This window comes from Manis javanica, chromosome 6 (genome assembly GCF_040802235.1).
Source record: "Manis javanica isolate MJ-LG chromosome 6, MJ_LKY, whole genome shotgun sequence".
NCBI classification, from domain to species: domain Eukaryota; kingdom Metazoa; phylum Chordata; class Mammalia; order Pholidota; family Manidae; genus Manis; species Manis javanica.
In genome coordinates, this window is record NC_133161.1 from 28680045 (window position 1) to 28696719 (window position 16675).

General features: G+C 41.1%; 1 protein-coding gene and 1 non-coding gene across 7 annotated transcripts in view; one reads left to right on the top strand and one right to left on the bottom strand.

Moving 5' to 3' along the window:
* Window positions 1-250: 250 nt before the first annotated feature.
* TSPAN12 (tetraspanin 12) overlaps window positions 251-16675 on the top strand; it is a 61427-nt gene continuing 45002 nt past the window's right edge. For 2 of the 6 annotated variants that reach the window (XM_017655654.3, XM_017655659.3), the window contains exons 1-5: window positions 251-373; window positions 620-788; window positions 1685-1817; window positions 13400-13482; window positions 14357-14492. In XM_017655654.3, coding sequence (XP_017511143.1) covers window positions 1752-1817; window positions 13400-13482; window positions 14357-14492 — 285 coding nt within the window. In that variant the 5' untranslated portion in view covers window positions 251-373; window positions 620-788; window positions 1685-1751. Of the gene's footprint in view, window positions 374-619; window positions 789-1336; window positions 1486-1680; window positions 1818-5149; window positions 5299-6221; window positions 6323-13399; window positions 13483-14356; window positions 14493-16675 lie in introns of those variants that run through there. The other 4 variants (XM_037023442.2, XM_017655656.3, XM_017655658.3 and 1 more) reach the window with 4 other exon arrangements.
* Window positions 16502-16608, bottom strand: LOC118973405 (U6 spliceosomal RNA). Its single transcript, XR_005062714.2, has one exon. It is a non-coding gene; the product is annotated as a U6 spliceosomal RNA (small nuclear RNA).

Genomic DNA, 16675 nt, shown 5'->3' on the forward strand with positions numbered 1-16675 from the left:
GGACACATTTACTCTGGGGTTCATGTAAATGATATTATGTGCAAGGGGGGAACAAAACCGGATTTTGTTGCTTTTTAAATCAGGGAGGGCACCAAAGCGATAAGAAGGATCATTAGGGCACCATGTTAGTGGCAAATCACAGGAGGTGGTTCCACAAAGGTTGTGAAAACTAGTTTCTCATTGCAGGAATTGGGTTGGGCCATTCCTCCACCCCCCTTCTCAAACACAAATATTTTCATATAATAAAAGCCAGTTTCCCTATGGTTATAAACCCAACCTCCCCGAACCTGACACCACCATTTTAAAGAGGTTTACTGCGTGGACTTTCCCAAAGTCTCTAGGCTTTAACTCCTTCTGGGCTGTGTCTGTGGAGGTGAGGCGTCCCTTCGGGGGCTCGCGTCGGGTGAAGGGACAAGAAACACCCACCAGGATCCAACCCGGCAGCCCGCGGCCGGAGCATGCGCTGAGAGTTTGTGCAGCTGGCCCTGGCCGCCGCCGCTGCCTCGAGTCCGGACTTGGCGAGGACTTGGGAGGGACAGCGGCGCTGGGAGGTGGCTTAGCAGAGACTTTCCAGCAACTGCTGCCCAGGACTCTTTTTTTTTTCCTTTCTTTTTCCCAGGAGGCGGCGACGGCGGCGGCGGGGAGAGAGGAAGAGAAGGAAGCGTCTCCAGCTGGAGCCAGTGCAGCCCCGGGGCTCCCCGGGAGGAGCGCCCCTGCCCCGATGAGCCCCCGCCGTGGGTCCCCGACTGTCCCCCGGCGGGAGTGGGGCACGCAGTCCAGCGCCGACAGTGAGTGGCCGCGTGTCTCGCGTCTTTCCTGCGCGCGTCCCGCCAGCCCGCCGGCGGCTGCCCTGGGCGCTGTGTGCTAAACTACTTAGAGGCTGCCTCTGGGGCTCCCGGCGCCCTGCCGGGGGCGCGCGGACGCGGTGGCGGGGCGGTGACCGCGCTCGGCTTTGTGCTCCTCGGGCAGCTCCGAGCGCGGGGTCGCGGCAGCGGCCGGGGCCGGGGGAGGGGGACGTGAATGAGTAACTCGGCGTCTGCACAGCTGCACCGGCCCTAATTCCCCGGCGTCCCTCCCCGCCCCCGGTCCCAGGCTAATCCATCATTCCGGGGCCGAAACATCATTTCTCACGTTCTCCCAAAGAAACCCTGGTCGCGGGCAGAGTCCCAGCTCGGCGCTGCGCCCCCTCCTAGTGCCCCGCATCCACACGCGAGCTGCGGGATGGAGCTGGGGGTGGGGGTCCAGGAACTGTCCTAAAAAGAGGGGCTCGCCGGCGGCGCCTTTGACGTCTCCGGGGGGAGTGTGGTTTCTGACCTTCGGGACAGTTCCGAGCTGAGCTGTCCCCGAGGAGGGGCGTGGACTGAGGGAGGCGTTAAAGAGCGTCTCATCAGAATGCAGAGGGCACCGCCGCGTGTCCCCTGAGAACCGGAGTTCGCTGTGCGCCTCCATTCATCCGGGGAGTCAGTCTTTTCTCTTCTCAAGCAGGTGATATCTGAAGCCGGTTTGCTACTTCTGGGAGTTTAGGTTGCCATTATAACTGTAACACATGATTTTCGATGAAGCGATGTCTCGAACGAACTAGGCTTGGGACCAGATTCCGGACCGAGCTGAGGGCTGGCGGAGGAGGGATGAGCTGGGGGTGCGCAGCGCAGTGAGAAGTCCGGGTTCTTCTCTCCTCCTGCAGATCGCCGCTGCTTTGCCCGTGGGGGTAGGATGTGGTGAAAGGATGGGTCTTCTTTCCCGGGCTCACAATGGCCAGAGAAGATTCCGTGAAGTGCCTACGCTGCTTGCTCTACGCCCTCAATCTGCTCTTTTGGGTAAGTCAAAGAGTTCCACTGCACCAACAGGTGGGGACGGCTGGACTCGGTTTCCTGCAGCCACCGTGTAATGCGCCAAAGGGCATGGCTGAACATTAATTAATTACATGGGATCACACCCTCTGATTTTCAGAGAAGTAAAATTTGACCTTAAAATGCCTTTGATTTAGCTCAAGTTCCATTTGTAATAACAAAAAAGAAATCCACTCCTACAAGTGGCGGTAAAATTAGACTTGAACTTAATCTAGGGATATAAATAAATGCACGTGCTTGTAGATGAAGAAAATTATGATGAACTACTTAGGAAACTGCTTGTGTTCAGGAATTTCAGATAAATGTGCAAGCCGTAAATTGTTTCCTCACTTCTTCATAGCCTGTACTATCTGGTTGAGGCAAGCAGTCTTACTATGTTTCTGTAGGAATTCATATCCAGATATCCTATAAAGAGACTGGAGTAGTTCTTCTGGAAGATCCCATACAGCCTGAAAAGGTGTTTCTCATATACTATTTCTAAATTGGCCAAATTTTAAGGATTTTTGTGTATGCTTTTGGAAAATCCCATATCCACTTAAGGAAATAAATACATAAGATTTAACAAGCTCATGGAAATCTTTGTGCTCTATGAGCTAATGACTTTTTAATGTTTTGCACCCAGGCATAAATTTTCATGATGTGTTATTAATAATCACATTATTATTTATAAAACTTATGAGGAAAATATAAAATTAAAACTTTGAATATTCCTTAGGGATGGCTTCATTTTAAAGTGACAAATTAAGCCTTACTTCAATGAGTAATGTGAAATATATCTAAAGTGGCATCATTTTTTTCCTCAACATGAGAAATAAAGCATTGAGTAGTTAAATGCACCACTTGGAAATGTAAAATCACTAATTGATCACAGTTTTAAATTCTAAAAAAGTACATTTTAAAGCCTGGTAATTAATTACCTGCTTAGTTAATAGGTATTAAGATTTCAAACTTTGTTTCTTTAAAATGTGTAGTAATTCTCACTCTATTTACTAGTCTTTCACTTTTACGATTTATGCTTTTAAATTATAGAATCATCGTATTTTTATAACTAAGGGGGATTTAAAGGTGACCTGGTTGTACTTCCTTACTTTGTGGACGAAAAAGTAAGTGTAGGTTAGTGACTTGCCAAAGGTCGAATAGCCCAATGGTGATGGTGCCAGGAGCAGAACTCACTTTCTTGGCCCTAGACAGTGCCTCTGCATGGACAATTACTGAGTTCTGAACCTTGGAGCGTTTCTTAATAATCTGTATTTTGTAGAGGAAAAAACCTAAATCATTTAACAAAAATATTGCTCTTCTGAGTAATGAATTTGCTTAAAAACACCTATTCCTTGAACAACTTCAGAGCTCTTTATGTCCCAAAAGAATAGAAAATATTATTTATTTGTTGTTATCTTGTGTTTCAGCTTTTTCATTTTCTGTGTTGGTGTTCTTATTTATTTATTTATTGAGATTGCTTCCTTCTTTCTCTGGACCTTCTTTTCTCTCAGTCTCAATCCCCACTGACAGAATAGTCCATGGTAACCACCTAGTGTGCATCCCTCTGTATTTTTCCTTGTTAAGTACAAAGATAGATTTATTTATACCTGTGTACATGTTGTTTTTAGTAGAATTTTTCTCTAGAATTTTATATATTCTTTTATATTTTTCTGTTTTTTTAAAAGCACCTTCCTTTCTTGTCTTGGTTAAGGTTTCTTTCTCCATATAGATTTCAGATTATTTTTTATAATTAAAAATAGCTGTTGAGATTTTTGTTGGAATTGTATGACAGGTATATGCTAACTTTGGGGAAATTGGCATTCTTTCCATGTTGGAGCAATACTTGTGGGTCCTATATTTCCTTACTGAGTCAAAAGTAGTTTTCAGCCTTGTGCCAGGCACACTCTTGGGCATCTTCATACTCCTCTCTCATCTGATTCTCATAGCAGTCTTGGAAAATAGGTTTTGTTTTTTTTTAGGTAAAGAAAAGTTGCTCAGAGAACTTCTGTAATTTGCTAATAAGGATTAGAACAGGGAGTCAAGTTCCAGTTTTCTTTTTTCTCCAAGTAGGAAATTGTGCTACTGGGAACGGTAGTGAATTTATTTGCAATGGAGAACTAAACATCCCCGGTAGGAAGGGATTAGCTGTCCACCTGCTCATTCCAAGTCCTCTAAAGCAGTGCTACTCCAACGCCATGTGCATAGGAATCACCTGAGCATCTTGTTACAAGGCAGATTCTGATCCAGCATGTCTGGGTGGAGCCTGAGCATCTGCATTTCTCATACTGATGATGCTCCATGATGCTCATAGTGATGATCCCAGTGCCTCTCCTCAAGGAGCAAGGCTTTAGTCCTTGCTTTGACTTCATGCTGGAATTACAAGCAGAACAAACCAGTGGCATATGAGCCCCACTTCTGAAGCCAGCCTTCACCTCCTGGGTAGAGAGGGGATTGTTCTTACCTCCAGTTTTGAAAGATTGAGAAACCTGCCTTCATTACCTAAGAGGTCAAAAGCTGTACCTTTTATTCTCCACTTTAGATTTTTTTTCCAATCTATTTGTATTATATTGGTACCCTTTCCCCTTCCCTACCCTAGAAGGATTTTAGAGAAAAGCAAAATAAAGAGGACCTATACAATTTTGTTTTGCTGTTCTGGGAGTTGAAAACCTGGGTGATTTTTTTTTTAAGTAAAAAAGGACACTTTGAATACTCAGTTTTTTAAAGTGTGAGGCACAGGCATGTCTAAGAGGAAGCAATCCACAACACATTCAAGATCACAAATGCAATACCTTCTCTTCAATGCCATGGACCAGTGACCTTGATTTGCCATCTGTTGAGTGGCTCTTCCATGCTTTGAAGAAGCATGAACCTGGTGCTGCTGGACTGGGGGTGGCAGGCAGATACTGGACCTTCTAGGTTTGTCATGAGTGTTGTGGGTTTGTAATGCGAAGGAGCACATGAGACATGGTCCGTGAGTAAACTGCCCCAGGAACTCCCTTCAGGCCATGATTCTCATTCTGGTTCTGATCGAACAAGGATATGGGTGATTTTCACTTCATATTTATCACATGTTAGTATTTGAATGACATGTTATTTGAGTAAATGAAAGCTTTCCTTCATTTTAAAGAAATTGTGGCTTTATGATATGAGTGTTTGCCACTCTTAGGTGGTAATTTTCTGCTTCTACAAGTGTGGATAAAAAATATGGTTCTCTTTGGATGTTTCTGAAATTGACGAACACTGGCATTCATCAAATATGTTTACTATTTTGTTAAAGTATAATATCCCATCTGTAGCTTTTAACTCCCATTTCTCACCAGCAGATAAGAGCCATTGTTTTTCATTTACCACTACCGAAGATAGTAGCAGTGAAGAAGAACTACTCTGATGAAATATGAAAAGAAACTTATAAAAGAAATCCTAAAAGGTGGACAGGAAATCTAGTTCACCTTTTTGGGATATATGTGAGGTATGAAAAAACAGAAGCCTCAATGTTCTGTTTCTTTTTCTCTAGCCATTTGTAATGAACTGTTAGGTGCTTGACCCATGCAGACCCTAAAGAGATTCTTGGCAGGTGAACACAGGCATGCACACGGTATCTATAGAGTCATACAAAAATATGACTTTTTAAATTGATGCTCTCAACTTTGTACTGTGAAAGGCATTCAAGTTTCCTTTAACTCTTACTAAGGAAACGTGAAGAGCTCTCCAACAAATGTTAGTGCTTTTTAAAAATAAACTTTAAGTAAACTTTATTATCAGGGGCAAAGCTGATAAACTTTTCTTATACAGTGTGGCCCAGCTAAGCAACTGTATGGTTGTTAAGCAAGGCCTTTTGAAGAGCAAGGCATTTTGGATGAGTCTTGGGGGCATACCTCTGCTACAGACAGGAGCAGTAGGCCCCTCGCTCATCTGTCCCCACTCAGAATAAGCATGAACTGGGGCACTGGGAGAGTGGACTTGGAGCTTCCTGCTGTTAGACTGCAGAGAAACTGCAGTGTAGAATGAGACATTCCATCCTTCTTTTACGGCATCGCCTATAGGGTGACCATAACATCTGTCATGGAAATCAAGACAATTCTGAGAGTAAAGTGGAGAGGGTATCTTTACTAAAAATAATGCCAGGACAGCAGAGGCTTAAAGCAGGTCAAAGAAGGATATATGGTCACTCCTTCTGCAGGGCAACATGATCTGTAAAACCTCTTAGTCAGAACAGCTTCAGGGTAGTAATGATTTATCATCTCTAATTAACAGATGTTCACGCATAAATGATACAAGGAACCTCTAGAACTCATTTCAGCTATTATTTACATTGCCCTTTTTTTTTTTACAACACTTGAAAATAGTGTCTTCTATTTGCTCTCTTTTCTGCTGCTCATCTCCTGATGGAAGGTGAACTGAGAAGGTATAAACTGCCCAAAAACGCAGAGGGGAGCAGGCATGGAAGCATTTTCTAATTGTTTTCAAGACAGAAGTGGCAAATATCCTGCTAAGTAAGGTGTTAAATGTATTTCTCTAAAGTAACATTTGTTTTATTTTCTAAATATTTCCTCCAACTACAAATAATATTTTACATTATTGGAGAAAATGTAAGGAGCTATAACATAGTTACACATGATCACTGTAATGCAATGTGCCTAATAACTAATCATCATGAATGACATTTAAATAATTATTTTAATTTGGGAAGTTACTAGACAATACCATTATTAGGAAGGACTTCTGAATTGTTTGTATAATTTGTGCTTCTAGATTTAATAACATCAGGATTGGTTATTGAGGTGACCTCATCTCATTTTAACTTAGTTTCTTGCTATAGTATGCAACGTATTTGTGGTCACTATGATGATTTTCTCAATCATTCTTTGAGAATGAAACTGTTCTCAGACATTTAATGTAGCTGGAAATAATGTCATAATAAAAGGTAATTTATTCTCAGAGTTGGTTGTTTACTGTGAGATAAAGCTTTGTGTTGATATGACTTATTTTGAGTAATGTTCTGTGCACAGATACTTGGGTAATAGATACTTGGGTAACAACTGCCAACAACAGTAGGGCTAAGGAGAACACAAAAGTTTGTAGTTCAAAGGACTTTTGAGAACCCTGAAGCCTACTTCCAATCTGATATGTATAAGTCTTTGATCTTATAATTCAGCAAGCATCTCTCTACTGGAAAACTTCCAGTGATTGAAAGCTTAATTCTTCTTAAAGCATCTGCTGAAGTTCTTTAGCAGTTGAATTATCTAGCAGGTTGAAATCATCTTCCTTTAATTTATTTTTTCATTCATTCATCTAATATATCTCAGGCCTCACTACTGGGCCTGGGACTCTGTTATATGCTGGGGCTGTACACAGTCTGTGTCCTGTAGCAGGGTGAGATGGGTGGGTAAAAATAGGAAACAATAGATAACGCGGCTCTATGAGGTCTGTCCAAGAACTCTGACTCCGGGTAAGGGGGGAATTGGGAGAAAATCTGTACACGCTAGCTGACAGTTAAGCTAGTCTTTAAGGATAAGGTTGCTCTGCTCTGAGGACAGAATGGCTGGGGAAGAGGGCATGCCAGGCAGAGGGAACTGCATGTGTGAGACTTAGAGGCTTGGGCAGAGCTGCATGAGCCCTCATGGAGAAGGCGAACAGGTTTTTTTCTTGCCCAGGTACAGAATGTGTGTGGGAAGGAACGGGCCGGAAACAGATAGAAGAGACAGGCTCAGAGGTGACTGAGGAGGGCCTGTGTGCCCTGTTCAAGAGGTTAAACTTTATTCTCCAGGGGAGAGTTGTGGGAAGTGGGTGGGAGAAGCTGTAAGGGGCAGCTGTGAGAGCTTTTAAGCCAAAGACCTGGATCTGTGGGTCATAAAGCTTCCCGAACCCTCCATCTGGGGTGGAGCCTGTGAGCTGGAGAGTTCTATTGTAAGCTGACTAATTGCCTCACAAGAGCTTGAGGGCCTGAACTAGCCAGAAGTGGCAGGAAAGTGGGGAAACCCGCCAGCGGTGTCAAGAACAGTCTTGAGGACTTGAAAATAAGTAGATGTAGGACTGAGGAGGAGGGAGAGGTTCTGCCTGACCACCAAGTTGCCACTTATGTGACTGAAGTGTTGATTAGACCGTTTACTGAGACAGGCAACAGTGGGAGGGACAAGCAGGTTTTGAGAGGAATGGCGATGAGTTCAGTTTTAGGGATGTCAGGATGGAGAATGGCCATGGATGTGCAGTAGGTAGCTGTCAGAGCTTCCTGCCTCAACCATTTGTCAGACCTTCCAGTATCTGAAGATTCCATTTCTGAACTGATTTAGGTCTGGTTTTGTCTCTTAAATTGAGAATCGTTAAGAGAAAGCCCTGAGGTCAAGTGACTTGAGAAAGTTAATTGGTCATATATATGAGATCCTACTCTGTTTTTTTAATCATATAAATCCTCTATAAAATCAGACTTCTTATTATTGCAGCATTTTATATGTGAGGAAATGGAGGCTTAGAAAAGACTGACACAGCCAGAGTCATCCAGCTCTAAAAAGGAGCAGAGCTGGAATTCAAACCATGGCTTTTTGATTCAGTGGCTTCTTATTGTCATTTTGGCCAGGACCATATACCTTAGAATGAGCTCTAAGACTGTGTGATCTGGCCCCTGCCTGGCTTTCCATTCTTACCACATGCCAATTTTCCTACCTTGACCAAATCATGCTGCCTTCTACCCTGAGACCTTCGCTGTTCACTCTGACTAGAAGTTTCTTTTCGACCTTCCTCTCCCTAGTGAACTTGATGATTATTCTTCAGATTTCAGCTCTCTTAGAGAAGATCCTTTGACCCCATGGAACAGGTCAGTCACCTATTCCATATACAACTAAAGGAGCTGTAGCACGTCATACCATTTGAAGAATGACCTCAAAACCTATGTTCCTAACCATTCTACCATATTAGAAATGTTCTGGAATGTGCCATTTAAAAGAAATACACCTTTTTTTTTTTAAATACATGGAAGAACTGTGTATATGGCAACTACTGATAATATATTACACAAAATTAATAATCCAGTAATTCACTGACACCTGTCTCAGAGCTATTATATTGAAAAGCCTCTAAACAGCCTGTAAGAAATTAGAAGATGAAGAAACGAAGATCAGTTAGTACTTTAAAGAATGGTAAAGAAGGAGGAGAATTATTTATGGCTACAAAAGAATTTGAAGTAATTTGAGGTAAACTTAAGAATTTGAGGTAATAAAATGGCACACTGATATTTTTCCTGTCCCCCATGGAACTTAGAAGGTGTTTGAAGACCCACATACAGCCAAGGAAAACATAACCTCAGATTTAATCAAGTAGTCCATTGTTCCCTGCTAGTCCTGGGTGTTTTAATAGGCTCTGTATTATTTAGGTATGGTAAGGGCAATGGATCAGGAGATGACTGCCATTGAAAAAATAATGTATTATATTCTTCAGTCCCAAAAGGGAGTACGTGTCTTGTCAGGGCAGGTCAAGAGGGGCGGCGGCGCTGGGATCCATCTCAAGGCAGAGAGAGAGAGGGCGTGGCTGGGCAAGAGCTTTTATTGTGGCTTCTCCCAGAAGGAACGGAGAAGACAGGGTAGGTAGGTTTTGGATTAGCTAGTCTGAATAATTTCAGCAGCCTGGGAGTATAGGGGCCGTCCCTAGTTGTCCGGCACCTGGACCTTGGATTGATTAGGGCAGGTATGGAGTGGGCAGAGTGAGAAATAGTAAAGGAAGTGGCTGGGGGTGTGGTCTCCAGGTTGGTTGTTTTGTATTTGAGAAGGAAAAGCAGATGCCTGGGAGAAGGACTCTTTCCGGGGTGGGTGGAGGGCATGCAGCCAAGACAAGGTGACTCAGGCATATTATCAGTTTGTCCAGACCAAGCTGTGTCCAGCATAGGCATACAGAACAGATGTTAAAGTGGTAAGTGTACAGAACCTAGAAGCATGGTTAATACACTGTGGCTGACCCACTGGATAACTATCCAGGCTTACAATCTGTTCTTCATTCCCAAAAGAAATGATTGTAGTAATAATTTTCCTAATTCCTCTCTGAACTATGGTCCCAGGATTCTTAACCTGTTTTAGGCCAAGGACCCCTAAGGTCCCATTCACCAAAGAATACAGTTCAGACTCAGCCTGACTACCTCTACCTACAGACTACCTCTGCCATCAAACCCCCTTCTAAAAAATTCCCTATGCTATGCTTTCAAAATTGTGACTAATTTATTTTATATTTGAGATCTTTTGCCTGTTTTTCCCCTTTACCTATTTCACCCCCTCCTCCATGGCAGCCACCAATCTTTTCTCTGTGTTGATGAGTCTATTTCTATTTTGTTTGTTTTGCTTTTTAGATTCCACATGTAAGTGAAATCATACAATATTTGTCTTCTCTGCCTGGCTTATTTGACTTTACATAACACCTACCCTCTAGGACCATCCATGTTGTTGCAGATAGCAAGGTTTCATTCTTTTTATTACTATGTGTGTGTGTGTGTGTGTGTGTGTGTGTGTGTATATATATATATCACATCTTCTTTATCCATTCATCTATTGGGGACACAGGTTACTTCCTTATCTTGACTACTGTAAATAATGTGGCAATAAACATAGTGCATGTATCTTTTCAAATCAGCAATGTTTTTCTCTTCAGGTATATTCCCAGAAGCAGAATTACTGGGATATATGGCATTTCTATTTTCAGTTTTTTGATGAATCTCCATATTGCTTTCCACAGTGGTGCACCAATTTACATTCCTACCAACAGTGTAGCAGGGCCCCCTTTTCTCCAGGTACTTGCCAACACTTGTTATTTCTTGTCTTTTGGGTAGTGGCCACCCTGACTAGTGTGTGGGAATATCTTACGGTGATTTTGATTTGTGTGTCCCTGATGACCAGTGATGTTGAGCATCTTGTCATATGTCTGTTTGCTATCTGTATGTCTTTTTTGGAAAATGTCTGTTCAGGTCCTCAGCCCATTTCTTAATTGGGTTATTTATTTATTTGGTGTTCAGTAGTATGAGTTCTTTATATATTTTGATATCAGCTCCTTAGCAGGTATGTTATTTTCAAATCTACTCTCCGACACAGTAGGGTGCCCTCTCATTTTATTGACTTGCCTTTGTGTTGTTGCATGTTCTGCTTTAAAAAGGAACTGTGCAGGCTAGCCTTCTCACTGCCCGTCAAACTTACAATGCTCGTTTCTAAACCCAGAAGGAAGTTTGTGACCAAGCCTAAAGCTCCAAACACCAAAGACCTGGATTTGAATCTTAGCTCTGCCACTCAGAGTCTGAAAGACCTTGGCCAGGTTACTTCACTTTTCTGTGCTTCATGGTACATGTTACCATGTGTAATTATCTAGCCTATATATTTATTCCTTGTGTCTACAAAAGCCAGGATCTTGTTTCTTTTACTCATTTCTGGGTCTGCGAATCTAGCACAGACTGCACCAGGCAGATAGCAGGTGTTAAGTAAACATTTGCAATTGAATGAAGAAAAGGTGAATTCACTAGCTGATTTTCTAAGCAGGTGGCCATACTTGCCTGTGTAAGAGGTCACAGAACTCTACATATTTTGCTTTACCTTGAAGCTTTTATCCAGAAAGCATTTTCATTGCCACTGCTGGAGTCAGTATAGGCTCATTCCTAGCTTGTCTATTCATTATTTCAGCATTTACAGCTAAATCTATAAGATGTAATGAATGGTGAATGACGTTCATTAAGATGCAAGAAATTATTAAAAATCAAGTTAAGGTAATTTTTACTCTACTATGCTTCAGAAGATAAGTATAAGACACATTTTAGAAAAAATTCCATCAAAATAGGAAAGACCTTCAGAACTTAGGGGTTAGCCTTCAGCTTTTGGAAAAGCTTCCCAGGAAGACTCCTTTTGAACATGTTCTAAGTAGTTGCGTTAAAAAAACTTTTTTTGAATTATGGACAATTTAAAACATACACAAAAGTAGAAAGCATTATTTACCCCTAATTACCCAGTTTCAACAATTATCAACGTAGCCTCCACTTTCCGCCTAACCCTCCTGCGTCATTGTTGTTAAACCGTTCAGCATGTATCTAAAAGCTGTGGGTACTTAAAAAAAAAACCGTAATACTTTTGCCACATCCAAAATAGTAAGCAATAATTCCTTAATATTTTCAAATACCCAGTCATGTTAAAATATTCCAGTTGCCTCTTTAATGCCTTTGTGGTTGGTTCGTTTGAATTAGGATCCAAACCAGGTCAACATACTGCACTGGGTAATCTATAACCTCTCACATCTCTTTTAATTTATAACAGCTTCTCCTTCCTTCTTGCCTTTTTTTCACTTGCAAGTTTTAAAAAGTTGAATAAACCAGATCATTTGTTCTAAAAGTCTCTCATATTCTCAATTTTGCTGATTGCATCCCCATGGTGGCATTTAACAAGTTTAAATCTGTTCCCTGTATTTCCTATACACTGATCATTAGAGCTGGAGGCTTGATTAAATTCAGGTTTGACTACTTGGTAAAAATATCTCAAAGGTATCTTTGTGAACTTCTGATTGCTGCGTGTTGGGACATCACATTGTAGCTCTCTGTCTCTTTTTGTGATAGTAAGATTGATTAGTGGAGTCTCTTTGGTATCGTACATCAGCCTGGTCTCTTCATTCTAAAAGTCCCCATCAGCCTTTTACAGAAATGCAATAGTTCTCAGCCCTGACTACATATTAGAACATCTGTGTAGCCTTTACACATTTCTGATGCCTAGGTACCACTTCCAAGAACTGGTCCAGGGTGGATGTGGGTTCAGTAATTTTTTTTCAGAGTCCTGGGTGATTCGGATGTACTGACAGGACTGAGAAGCACTGACCTGATAATTTTGGCAGCTATTAAGGATTTTGCCTAGAGAGCCATCGTTTCAGAAGGGATTGTTAAATAGTGATACTCCGTCATGCTTTCTGCACATGTCAGCAGGAATTCTGTAAAAACTTTCATTAAATCTTTGGTTCTTTCTTTAGTCTGTATAGGAAAAGTAGGATAAATACTGGATTCTCTTCTGAACACTGAGTATCCAGACAAGTAAGTTTTAGTTATTCTTATGAATTCATACATTTAGTATATTTGATGTTTCAAACAGTTGCATTCATTGTATTATTACTATTATTTTGATGCTCAAATTGTTTGAACGTTAGCCAGTGGAAGCCCTTTCAAGTTACCTGCTTTGACATTCATAGTATTTGATCACTTCCGTGCTTTTATGTCTGACATGTTTTAGCTCATCTTACACACTTGAAAAAATTAGTGTTCTGTGGCCACTTTGCCTTGCACAGTTCAATTCCTATTTGAACCTGGAATCAGCCATTTCATAGTGTAGCCATCTGTATTCTATTTTGTGACACTCTGTTTAGTGGCTATGACAAGATTACAAAATGGAATGGCAGATATTTATAGTAACAGTAAATTTCAACAGATCCTAAATGGTCATTAGGAAAACTCATAACAATAATGTGATGAAAATTCTTGATTTTCTTAATGTGATGAAATTTCTTAATAAATTATTAATCCTACTGAGAACGTTGCCTACAGTGCTGGTAACCAATTTGTATTTTTTTCTCCCCAGCTAATGTCCATCAGTGTGTTGGCAGTTTCTGCTTGGATGAGGGACTACCTAAATAATGTTCTGACTTTAACTGCAGAGACAAGGTAGGCTTCATAATTAATGATTACACCTTTCATCAGCTTCCTCAGATGCTGGTTTCTAAGCAACTTTGTCCTTAGCTGTTTAGGTAGTAGTGCTCTTTCAGGATCCTTTGGAAAGTTTTTCTTGCCCATGGCAACCTTTGTTGCAGACGCTTGCATTTTCTCACATTCTCATTAAGGCATGCATCTTATCCCAGAGAACATTCTGGGTGTGGGAATACCAGCTGCCTGTCCTCCTGACAATATGTCAGCCATATCACATTTGTGTATAAAGGACAGCCTAGCTACTTCTCTCTAAGAAAATCACTGCCAACTTTCTAACTTTCATGTTCCTGAACTAAGGAAATCAAAACCCAGCAATGCCATTTTCTTCTCAAATTGCAAAGGTTGATCCCCTAACATCATACGGGGCAAATTACTAAACTTCTCCCAGCCTCAATTTCCTCATCTCTGAATGGGGATGGCAACATATACTACTCTGAAATGTCTTGAGTATGGTTTTGTAAAATCCTTAACACAATGGAGCTTAGTAAGCACTTAGTCCTTTTTTGTTGTCATTATTATTACCCTTAGTATTATGGTTCTTCTTTCATTGTTCTAGTTAATGATTTTTCCATAATTTTCCAGCAAAAATCATTTCTCTCTGCCATCCTCTTTCTTTTAATATGGACCAATTTCCCTTCATATTGAAGTCTTTCACGTTTTAGGGAAGGATCAGTTGTTGGGAAGGAAGTGCTGTACGTGGAGACCCAGGTCAGGGAAGAAGAGGGAGATTGTTCTCAGCTGGGAAGGAGGGGAGGGTCCCTGGTGGTTTCCTGAGGCAAAGACGTTTTGATTTTAGTTTACCTATAATATGACATTATTGTTCTTCTTTCAGGGTAGAGGAGGCTGTCATCTTGACTTACTTCCCTGTGGTTCATCCAGTCATGATTGCTGTTTGCTGTTTCCTTATCATTGTTGGAATGTTAGGATATTGTGGAACGGTGAAAAGAAATCTGTTGCTTCTTGCGTGGGTATGGGTTTGTATCTTTTCTTTCTTATGTTAAAAAAGACCAACCAGTACACTGTGTTGCGTTTTCATCAGCACACATGATTACGTGCTTAGGGAACTGTGAGAGCAATACTCTAATCTGGGGTAATTGTTCAACATCCTGTGAGAAGGGAAGCATTCTTTCCATGAGAGATGACTTCAATAGAAGTATTTGCAGTGGTCAAATGATGAGGCCTGGAAATACGTAAACTATTTAATTATTTCACTCGGGCTATGTGTTGACATTTTCATTTGGAAGTTGAGTTTTTTCTCATGTCATGGACCTTATTACAACTCAGGCCCCTTAGGACTAGAATTGTGAAGTCATAATGAAACTCTGTTTCTTTCTCTCTCTTCTTTTTAAAAATAAACCTGCCCATAAACCATATGGAAACTCAGGTGGTGCGGTAGCAGATAGACATTACAATCCCGGCATTGCCTTTACATAGGCTACTGGGTATAAGTGAGTCTTTGTTTCTATAATCTTAGTGTTTTCTCTTTTTTTTTTGAGAGGACATCTCTCATGTTTATTGATCAAATGGTTGTTAACAACAATAAAATTTTGTATAGGGGACTCAATGCTCAATGTACAATCATTAATCCACCCCAAGCCTAATTCTCGTCAGTCTCCAATCTTCTGAAGCATAACGAACAAGCTCTTACATGGTGAACAAGTTCTTACACAGTGAATAAGTTCTCACATGGTGAACAGTACAAGGGCAGTCATCACAGAAACTTTCAGTTTTGATCACACATTATGAACTATAAACAATCAGGTCAAATATGAATATTCATTTGATTTTTATACTTGATTTATATGTGAATCCCACATTTCTCCCTTATTATTATTATTATTATAATTTTTTTTTTAAATAAAATGCTGAGGTTGTAGGTAGATGCAAGGTAAAGGTAGAAAACATAGTTTAGTGCTGTAAGAGAGCAAATTTAGATGATCAGGTGTGTGCCTGTACACTAAGTGTTAATCCAAGCGAGACAAGGGCAATAAAACATCCACGGATGCAGAAGATTTCTCTCAAAACACGGGGGGGGGGCGGTGAGATTCTAAGCCTCACCTCTGTTGATCCCCAATTTCTCACCTAATGGCCCCCCTGCGACTGTGCCTGTCTTAGGTTGTTCCTCCCTTGAGGAATCTTACCCGTCTCTGGCTAACCAGTCATCTTCCGGGGCCATACAGGGAAATGTAAAGTTGGTAAGTGAGAGAGAGGCAATATTGTTTGAAAAGGTTAGCTTTTTACTTCTTTGCAGATTTATGCCCTGTGGCTTTTATGCCCAGTATTTGTCTTGAGGTATCTTTACCACTTGGAAGAATTATGATACTCGGTAAATTCGATGTGAGTCATGAATTCTATTTAAGGGTTGTAATTAGGATGGAAGAAGAAAAGCTATAGGAGTAGCAGATGGAAGATAACATGGGAAGATTGATTATTTCTTTGATATATCTTCTTGTAGAGTAACTTAAGCATGTATAAGTTTTAAACTACTAGTTAAATTGTGTGCACACATTAACATAATAGGAATACAGTTACATAACCAAAGCAGACCTATAATTACTAGCCATCTCCAGTGAAACCAAGAAAACCAGTTAGGCACCCTAGGCATTTGTGAAAACTTATCTATGATATGGTGGATATTGTCCAACTGAACTTGAACAGTCTGAGAGAAATCAGACAAATTAAAACAACCCATTCCTGGGGACTGTTCACATCCCATATGTTCTTTTAACAGTAGATAGTCTGTAGTCATAAGATTCTGGAGCGCTACAACTTGCACTTCTCCTAATTCTTGGTTGAGTTCCAACAGTATAGATCCAGTCAAATTTGTTGTTTTACTGTATGCACAGGCCAGCTTAGATATCTCCTTCTTCATTCCAATGGCAAGTCCAGGAACCGGTGGGATGAATGCAGCTGCAACTGCAGCATCGCCTGGATCTTTGTTGAGGTTTTTTGGTGATCATCTTCTGGTATGACTCTTAAAAATATGGAACGCTTCACAAATTTGCATGTCATCCTTGCACAGGGGCCATGCTAATCTTCTCTGTATCGTTCCAATTTTAGTATATGTGCTGCTGAAGCGAGCACTGTTTTCTCTTTTTTTTAATTGTGAAAGAGTTGGACTAAATTACTTCTTAAATTACCTTCAGCACTC